The sequence below is a fragment of the Abramis brama genome (assembly GCF_963993115.1).
Source record: "Abramis brama genome assembly, chromosome: 10".
In the NCBI taxonomy this organism is placed as follows: domain Eukaryota; kingdom Metazoa; phylum Chordata; class Actinopteri; order Cypriniformes; family Leuciscidae; genus Abramis; species Abramis brama.
Window position 1 is genome coordinate 5714641 of NC_139972.1, and position 10359 is coordinate 5724999.

Below are 10359 nucleotides of genomic sequence, written 5' to 3' on the forward strand. Positions count from 1 at the left end.
GAGAGGAGCCGCAACAATGGAGAATATGAGGAAAATAATCAACATTCAAGCAGGAAAACATGTTCTAGTAGAGACAAAAACTACATCAAGACTTTGTAAAACAGAATAATAGGTCCCCTTTCAACAACGTTTCTCAAAGAGTTGAGCTGAACACATTATTCAAAGAGAAAAATATAAGCCAATTTTCCTTGATGTTTTGAAATAAGAGCACTATGAAAATACCTTGAAAACCTTCATCCCCCAGAGTATTTATTACAATGAAACAACTAGTTTATAACATTCACAACTTCCTGTTTCAACAAACAAATGTTGAAATGAATAATTAAATAATTGTTTTTTTACTGCGTTAGATTAAACTGGGAAGGGTCATAGCACTTGCATTGTTTTCCTCTTGTTAGGTTAACTATTGTTCTCATTTGTAAGTCGCTTTGGATAAAAGCGTCTGCTAAATGAGTAAATGTAAATGTAATGTAAATGAAAAGAAAACTGGGCTCATCAGACCATTTAAATTCTTTAAATTCTATTTATTTTTGTGCTTTGCCACATCTGGAACATACATTTAAAACACACACACACACGCACACGCACATACATACATACATACACATTTACATATTGCACGTACAGTACAATAAAACACCTTCCAGAGTCCATCGACACTAACAGCACCAGCTCACAAAAACTACACGTCCATAAAACCTCTAGTCTTTAAATAACACGACCTTCATCTGAGCATGAGCACATGTTCACCGGAGGAAAGCGGATTCAAAGACAACAATAAAACATGATGGCACCAAACAGCTTTGGTTTTCCTCTTCTTTATAACAGAGCGAAGCTAAACTGAACCGCGCGGCCTGTTTCACACACACCGGTGTCATGTCTGGATGGAGTGTTTCCTTTACTAATGGCCATGAGTGATTAAATCAGGGGTGAGCTGTTACTAATGGTAATTTACACAGAATGAAACCCAAACCTGATGTGGAGATACACACTGTTTAAAGAGACAGTTCGTCATTTACTCAACCGAAATATCCAGCATTCGAAGGTTTGGATTAGTGTGGGGTTCATGCATGAACTCTCCCTTTAAGTCATGCTTCAGTCCAATTTACTGTGTAGAAAGTGTTTTTTGTTTTGTATTTCATTGCATGTGGAACTTTACATGTTAATGCATTTTATTCATAATCTGCATATTTTGAAGCAGCACATCAATTTATTTTTCTTTTTTTGTTGTTGAAAAAAACCACATGCAATGAAAAACAAGAAAGTAAACTGGTCATGCTGATAAATGGGTTCACTATATTTTCTGCTAACGATCAGTGTAAAATAAAAATAAAAAATGGCACAGATTTGAAACTCTACTTATCCTAAATTATCCTAAAAAAATGTGAGCTGCTTATGCGAGATGTGAGAAACAGGCCTAAGAACCGCACGTTTTCGGATGAAATAATAAATGATCATGAAACAATACAATTTTTTAAAAAAATAAGAAAAACATATACCTTCAATGCAATGCAAGTTGACTGAATACAACGCATAAACATGGTCCTAAATGTGACGTCCGACAGGAACTTCACGATCACAGACAAAACCAACAAGCACTCAACAGCTGAACTTCAGGGATCATCAAGGCCTGAAAACAACTACACACACCAACACTGACTTACATTCACATTACAGGCCCTTATGAGGGAATCTCACCAAATCTGTGAAGAAAATCTCATGGTTTACCTCAAAATCAAAAGAAAAAAATAAGAAAAGGTATTGGGCTTACAGGCCCGTTCACACCAAGAATAACTATAACGATTACTATATTAGCGATATCGTTCTGTTTATTATAAGCGCACTACAGTTTTGTCATCTGTCGCTTTAAATGCTCCGGCTCTTTAAAGCAGGATGGATTCTGATTGGCTGTCTTTTTTGTGTATTTTTATCATTCATCAGCTGGAAAAAAGTTTTTTTTTAAACTGAATCCGATGATATTGTTTCTCTGTGCAGTTATCGTTATAGTTGTGGTGTGAGCTCTGATATTCTTCTATATTTAGAACGATTTAAGGAATTTCGTCGTTATCATCCTTGGTGTGAATGGGCCTTAAATAGTTTTATTTTATCCTCTTGACTATGAGGTGAATATGAGATTTTTATTTGACTGTTCACATAAGTGAAACTCAGTCCGAGCACCTGTAGTTTTGCGAACACATTTATCTGCGTTTGATCAGCTTATGCACAATCTGAAGAGGCTTGTTTCCGCCATAGAATAAAAAAAAAAGAAAGTTGATTGCGACTTTTTATCTCACAATTCTGACTTTTTTTCTCACAATTGCGAGTTTCAGAATTGCGTGACAAAGTCGCAATTGCGTGTTATAAAGTCAGAATTGCGAGATATAAACTCGCGATTGCAAGAAAAAGTCAGAGTTTATTTCTCGCAATGTAACTTTATATCACGCAATTCTGACTTTATATCTCGCAATTCTGACTTTTTTTCTCACAATTGCGAGTTTCAGAATTGCGTGATATAAAGTCGCAACTGCGTGTTATAAAGTCAGAATTGCGAGATTTAAACTCGCGATTGCAAGAAAAAGTCAGAGTTTATTTCTCGCAATGCAACTTTATATCACGCAATTCTGACTTTATATCTCGCAATTCTGACTTTATATCTCGCAATTCTGACTTTTTTTCTCACAATTGCGAGTTTCAGAATTGCGTGATATAAAGTCGCAACTGCGTGTTATAAAGTCAGAATTGCGAGATTTAAACTCGCGATTGCAAGAAAAAGTCAGAGTTTATTTCTCGCAATGTAACTTTATATCACGCAATTCTGACTTTATATCTCGCAATTCTGACTTTTTTTCTCACAATTGCGAGTTTCAGAATTGCGTGATATAAAGTCGCAACTGCGTGTTATAAAGTCAGAATTGCGAGATTTAAACTCGCGATTGCAAGAAAAAGTCAGAGTTTATTTCTCGCAATGCAACTTTATATCACGCAATTCTGACTTTATATCTCGCAATTCTGACTTTTTTTCTCACAATTGCGAGTTTCAGAATTGCGTGATATAAAGTCGCAATTGCGTGTTATAAAGTCAGAATTGCGAGATTTAAACTCGCGATTGCAAGAAAAAGTCAGAGTTTATTTCTCGCAATGCAACTTTATATCACGCAATTCTGACTTTATATCTCGCAATTCTGACTTTTTTTCTCACAATTGCGAGTTTCAGAATTGCGTGATATAAAGTCGCAATTGCGTGTTATAAAGTCAGACTTGCAAGATTTAAACTCGCAATTGCAAGAAAAAGTCAGTTTATTTCTCGCAATGCAACTTTATTTCACGCAATTCTGACTTTATATCTCGCAATTCTGACTTTATATCTCGCAATTCTGACATTCTTGCAATTAAAAAAAAAAAATCTTTTAAAATTTGTTTTATTCTGTGGTGAAAACAAGCTTCCATAGAAACCACTTTGATGTCAAGACCAGAGAAAAACCTGATTGTTTCAAAATAAAAGCGTGGCCTCACAAGTGTCTGTGCATATGAACGTATAAATCATTTATAGGAACAATTTGGACATTTCCCATACATTCACATTTACAATGAATCCAGATAAATGAGGCCTCAGATTTGGTCCCCATCCATCCGGTAGTGTGAACACAGCCGTTTATAAGAGCCCTTATACAATCCAGCTCTTTTTAAGCTCTCTGTTTTACATTAAACACAGTAAGGTCACAAAGAACATATTAACATCTTGTAAAAAGTTCATCAGGAGTATCTGCATGTGTTAAAAGTGCATTCAGATACTTCTGCACAAACTTCTACAAGATATCAAAACACAATACTCAAGCATAAAACCGTCTCACGAGTTGTTGTGCATGAGCAGAAGGCAATCATGTGGGCTGACCTGATCTATAAATACAGTCAGAAACACGTCATACACCGGCGACGCGTCTAGAAATCCTGTTTACCATAGATATCCATTCATCTCTGCAGGGAAAAAATAAGAATACAGTACAATTTGGCTATTTTTTAGAAAGGAAAGCTTGTTGATTTTTGCACTTCAAATAAAGCAAAAAAAAATAAAAAATCAGAATAGTTAAAGGAATTAAAGAAACTGAAAGACAATATTTTAATATTACTTATACATTATTATAATATTTTGAATTAGTTTGTATGTTCAGTTTTCATTTTGGTTTAAGTTTCAGTAATTCTGATATGTGCTTTTGTCCTTTTTATTATATTTGCTTATAGCTAATTTTTATTTCAGTTTTAGTAATTTTGCTACTTAGTCCAATTATATTTCACATAATTCTATTTTATTTTTATGTCAATTAACGTTAACGATTTGTTATAGTTTTCATTTTAGCTAACAATAACATCACTGAAGACAAGTGATGTGAGTACAAGCAATTCAACGACTAGATTATATGGAATCACAGCTTTGTTTCTTTTTTAATTGTGAAATTAGGTATTTAAATTTTCATATTTCATATTTACATATAAACATATGCAAAGTCTACTGCTGTATGTGTTCAGAAGTGATCCTGTTTATGAACTGCTTGCATTCATTGCTTGACTTCTTTCAGCTTATTTTTTTTTTGGGCAAAAAATAAATAAAATTAAGTACAAAAAACACAAATGTTTTAGTTTTTCCCACAGAAATGAATGGGCAACTATGGAAAAAAAGATTTTTTCCCCCCTACCCAACTGTATCTATGGTGTTTCATGAGTGCAGCGTCATCTGTTGTCCATCTTTATGAAGCTGCAGCCTCTCTTTCTCCACCTGGAGGCGCTCTTTCTCAATCTGCAGTCTGCCCGACTCAAACTTGAAGAACTGCAGTCTCTCTTTCTCCAGCAGGAGGCGCTCTTTCTCTAACTTCAGCCTCTCCGCCTCCAAATCCACTACCATTGGCCAAGCCAGCTTCCTGTCCTTCTCTCCATCCAATGAGGATGACGAGGGGGCGGAGGATGATGTTGTGGGCGTGGCTACAGAGGTCGAAGGGGCGGGGCTTTGCTGGAGAGGCGTGTTTTGTTGCAAGACCAATCGCAATCGTTCTCTCTCCACCTGTAGACGTTCCTTCTCCAGTTGCAACCTCTCCCTCTCCACCTCGCCCTGCCGCAACCTCTCCTTCTCCACCAGGAGGCGCTCTTTCTCCACCTGCAGTCGTTCGGATTCCACCTGCAAGCGGTGTTTCTCCAGGTCCAGTCTCTGTCTCTCCAGCGCCACCAGTATACTTGTGTTCTCCCCTCCGGACAGGCCCAATCCAGCTACGCCCATCCCGCTTATGCCGCCAACTCCGAGGCCCAGGTCCCGGCCTGCAGTCGCGGGCTTTGTGGAGCTCAGCACGCCGAATTCATCGATGTGAGCGAAAACCTCAGGAACTCGCCCCTCACGGTCCATATCAGGGAGGATGGAGGGAAAACAGTCTTCGTCGTCGTCCTCACCCTCCCCACCTTCTCCAACCTCCGCCTCCAACTAAGGAGATGGAAAATTACAAACAGAAACTAAGTAGAGAAACAAAAAGTTTAAAGGGTAACTTTTAGCCAGTTGGTATTTTAATTTAAATTTCAATAATTGTATCCTTTAAAACTCACCTTTGATCACCAAAATAACATATTTAAAAGTTTTTTCCTTGAAAAAAAAATCATCATGCCTTAAAATATCTTGAATGTAACTCGACACCCTTGCCTCATTTAGTATGCGTGGTTCTATGAATATGCAAATGAGCCCTGCCTCCACTCACTCACTGAACAAAGTAATCACTGGTTTTGAGATTGTTTACATTGTTTTGAGAACCTAGTCATATGTGATGTTAGGCAAACTATGTTGATTCATTCGTTTATTACGGGTGTTGTCACTTTCCCTTCTGACATTCTTTCCCTCATTTAGGGAAATGCCATGAACACACACAGACAAATGACGAAAATATGCAGTTTCCCTGGAACTCTAAAATACGATTGATTATTATTAGAGCTGCACGATTAATCGTTAAAAGATCACAATATCGATTCAAACACCCACACAATATTATTCCTAAATGACAACATTTCGTCTGTCTATTAAACATTTAACAAGTACGATCACAGTGAACATTCAAATCTTGTGTTTGCACAGTCTCATTATTTCGGTCTTACAATAATACAAATTATCTCAGAAGTACTGGGACTAAAGTTTATAGTTCGGATATAAACACTGATGTCTACGGTAGCGATCAAAATAAAGCAAATCACTTTTTTAAAGTAACATGCCGCTTCACATAACGATTGTATTAGTTACATTGTTACACCAGTAGGTGGCGACAAGTGACTGTTAAAAATGTATTTATCATTGAATCATTCATTCAAAAGAATCGTTTAAAAATGTTGATTCATCCAGTAATGAAACAAGTCAAGTATTTATGAGTGAGTCATTGAATCATTCAATCAAAAGAATCGTTCAAAAATGTTGATTCATCCAGTAATGAAACAAGTCAAGTATTTATGAGTGAGTCATTGAATCATTCAATCAAAAGAATCGTTCAAAAATGCTGATTAATCCAGTAATGAAATAAGTGAAGTATTTATGAGTGAGTCACTGAATCATTCAATCAAAAGAATCGTTCAAAAATGTTGATTCAAATGAATTAAATACTTTTAAATAGACTGCAGCAATTAACATTGTGTCTGAACGTCTAGTAAATTACATGTTATTTGGTTTAGTTGTCTGTTCAGAATTGTGGGAGAATCGCAATCTCTATTGTAAAAAATCATGATTCTCAATTTATACAGAATCGTGCAGCTCTAATTATTATAGGTTTACCATAGTGGTTTAGGGGAAGGCACAGACGGTTTGTAAGATTGTTTTATGATGTATTCACTCATTATGTACATTTTGAGCAGAAAAAGTTGCATAGCTTTAAGTAGTATTTTCAGGGCATTTTAGCAAAGATAAATATCATGTCAAAACACAACAATGCTTCATTAATGCCAGAAAATCCAAGCCCTAATCCTCGGACGATGGCGGTCAAAAGCTGACAAGTTTTATTTGTTTTTTAAAAGAAGTCTCATTCTCTCAGTGAGATTTATTTTATTGTTTTACAAAAAAGTCTCTTCTGCTCACTAAGGCTGCACTTTGATTAAAAAATACAATAAAAACAGTCAAAACTGTGAAATATTATTACAATGCAAAATATCTGTTTTCTATGTGAATATATAGTAAAGTGTAATTTATTCCTGTGATCAAAGCTGTATTTTCAGCATCATTACTCCAGTCTTCAGTGTCACATGATCCTTCAGAAATCAGTATAATATGATGATCTGATGCTCAAGAAACATTTATGATTATTATCAGTGTTGAAAACAGTTTTTGTGGAAACTGTGATTTTATTTCAGGATTCCTTGATGAAAAGAAAGTTCAAAAGAACATAATTGATTTGAAATAGAATCTTTTGTTAAATTTTAAATGTCTTTACAGTCAATCTTGATCAAATTAATGCCTCCTTGCTAAATAAAAATATTAATTCCTTAAAAAAAAAAAAAAAAAAAAAAAGTCCTGACCCCAAACATCTGAACGGTAGTTTACCAAATTGAACCAACTTGATGACTTTTGACCCCCATGGTGTGAGGATTACTTACCCAAGTAGAGGAAAATCGGTTACACTTTATTTTACAGTGTCCTTGTTGCACATGTACTTACCATAGTATTAACAGTAAATTATGCATAATTACATGCAACTAACCTTCAACCAAACCCTAATCCTATAGTAAGTACATGTAGTTAATTAATATTACTCAGTACTTAAATATATAATTACACTGTAACAATGACACCTTAAAATAAAGTGTAACCGGAAAATCTGCTAAAAGCTGTGGGACGAATTTAAAAAAGCATGGATCTGTTCCCAGTACATACTCTGTAGCTGCTGGCCTCATCGTCCTCCATTTTGACCCCAGGCGTGTGTGTGCTGGGCTCCCCGAGGTCCGTCAGGTCCTGCCAGTCGCACGACGAGTCCTTGGAAAACCCACTGAGGTCCAGCGACTGGTCGCCACCACCCAAAGACGCTTCATTATCGGGAGACGAAGATTCAAACTCCTGCTTCAGTCCAGACGCCAGCTCGGCCTGAAGCTGTTTTCTCTTCATGAGGGCTCGCCAGTCCAGGTATCGCCGCTTGACCTCGGCCGCCGTCCTCAGCTCACCCTCTCCTAGCGCGTTCACGCTGTCCGCGACCTCTTCCCACGCTCGCCGCTTCAGCTCGTTGATGGCCATGTTCTGCTGCCGGGAGAACAAGATCTCACGCCGCTTGTGGATCTCGCGGATGAGAGTCTGAGTTTCCTTCACGCTGTAGTTGCTCTTCCTCTTCCTCTTCAGGTGCTTCATCTGGAGGAAGTCCATGCTGCGGGTGATTGGCTACTGAGGAATGATTGGAGATTGAAAGGTTTCTGTCAAGTTCATGTTGACCCACATCTAGTGCAGGCGTCTAACACAGGTCTCCTACAACACACAGACACACGCTTTTAGTTACATGCGATATTGGTAACGTCTGAAAGAATCAGACAGAACTGTGCGATCTTTCATGTGCACAAAAAACAATGATAAATAAAACCAGAACGCTTCGAGTGTGCAGATTTATACTGTACTATATTTATACTGTACTATAAAAATTTGGGGTCAGTGAGATTTTTTTTTTAGTTTTAGAAAAAAGTCTCTTCTGCTCACTAAGGCTGCACTTATTTGATTAAAAAATACAATAAACACACTAAAAATTGTGAAATATTATTACAATGCAAAATAAGTGTTTTCTATGTGAATATATAGTAAAGTGTAATTTATTCCTGTGATCAAAGCTGAATTTTCAGCATCATTACTCCAGTCTTCAGTGTCACATGATCCTTCAGAAATCACTCTAATATGATGATCTGATGATCAAGAAACATTTATGATTATTATCAGTGTTGAAAACAGTTGTGCTGCTTCATATTTTTGTGGAAGTTTTTTTTTTTTTGATGAATAAAAAAGTTTCATCTTTTTGATAATCACATTGATATTCGTTGCTGAATAAAATTATTATTTCATTTAAAATCTGACCACAAACTTTTGAACAGTAGTGTACAGTATATCCCTTACAAATAAAGTTTGGTAACACTTTATTTTACAGTGCCCTTGTTACATGTTACATGTACTTACCGTAGTAATAACAGTAAATTATGCATAATCACATGCAACTAACCCTCAACCAAACCCTAACCCTATAGTAAGTACATGTAGTTAATTAATATTACTCAGTACTTAAATATATAATTACACTGTAACAATGACACCGTAAAATAAAGTGTAACCTAAAGTTTGATAAAGTATGATATTACAATGTAACAACACTAACAAAAAAATGGTTACACTTTATTTGAAGGTGTCTTTGTTACACTGTAATTTACATTTAAGTACTGAGTAATATTAATTAACATGTACTTACTGTAGGGTTAGGGTAGGATTAGGGTTTGGTTGAGGGTTATTTGCATGTAATTTAGTGTTATTACTACGGTAAGTACATGTAACATATGCAACAAGAACACTGTAAAATAAAGTGTTACCAAAATCGGTTACACTTTGTTTTAAGGTTTCTTTGTTACTCTGTACTTTACATTTAAGTACTGAGTAATATTAAGTAACTACATGAACTTACTGTAAGGGTAGGATTAGGGTTTTGTTTTGGGTTAGTTGCATGTAATTATTTATAATTTACAATTATTACTATAGTAGCTGCATGTAATGTGTAACAATGACACTGTAAAAATAAAGTGTTACAAAAACAAAAACACCATGGTACTATAAGGATTTTTTCCACATATATCATTGTATTATCATTGTATTATTATAAGCTACTAGGAGTATCATGTAAATAGCATGATAATTAAATATGGTAGCCATGCAGCACTTGATGACCATCCGATACCACAGTACAACCATAGGAAATAACTAGTAACTATGGTGTTTTTGGTGTGTATCCATATAATGTATGATTATCAGTATAGCATCATGCTAATAAAACATAATTTACATAAAAAACATAAACACATCAGTACGGCGGTTGTTTTTGCAGTTCATTTACTAACATGTCGCCAGAAAGGGCTTCTATAGGCACCTATACTATGATGTTTTGCACGTATGGCTCTTTGCATAAAATAAACGTGATAATACACACCACACAATACAGTGAGGGTTATTTGATTATTTATTCAAACACTCACCGGTGAAGAAAAGCATCATCCACTCCGTCCACACACACGCGTCTCGCTCCGCCTCCACAACGTTGCCGAACTGAGCCGAACACTTCCGACAACGCGCGAATCCCCTGCGCCATTGGCCAACGAGCGTCACCGCCCCTTTCCGCCAGC

The 10359-nt window shown here is 36.2% G+C and overlaps 1 protein-coding gene across 2 annotated transcripts; it reads right to left on the reverse strand.

The window, feature by feature from the left end:
* Positions 1-3529: 3529 nt before the first annotated feature.
* On the reverse strand, positions 3530-10284 carry msantd4 (Myb/SANT-like DNA-binding domain containing 4 with coiled-coils). Of its 2 annotated transcripts, none has more exons than XM_084126247.1 (3): positions 10213-10284; positions 7880-8377; positions 3530-5464 (listed from the first exon to the last, which is right to left on the reverse strand). In XM_084126247.1, the coding sequence occupies exons 2-3, from the start codon at positions 8357-8359 to the stop codon at positions 4712-4714; spliced, it is 1233 nt and encodes a 410-aa protein (XP_083982373.1). In that variant the 5' UTR covers positions 8360-8377; positions 10213-10284; the 3' UTR covers positions 3530-4711. The 2 variants fall into 2 exon arrangements, with proteins under 2 accessions (XP_083982373.1, XP_083982372.1); XM_084126246.1 differs by having other exon boundaries at positions 7880-8458; positions 10213-10268.
* Positions 10285-10359: the final 75 nt, after the last annotated feature.

What these genes read in the sequence shown, in the direction of transcription:
- msantd4 (XM_084126247.1), bottom strand. Translation starts at nt 8,359, where the DNA reads ATGGACTTCCTCCAGATGAAGCACCTGAAGAGGAAGAGGAAGAGCAAC. An exon ending in ATGAGGCCAGCAGCTACAGA is followed by an intron (nt 5,465 to 7,879) that starts GTATGTACTGGG and finishes CCATCTCCTTAG; the next exon opens with TTGGAGGCGGAGGTTGGAGA.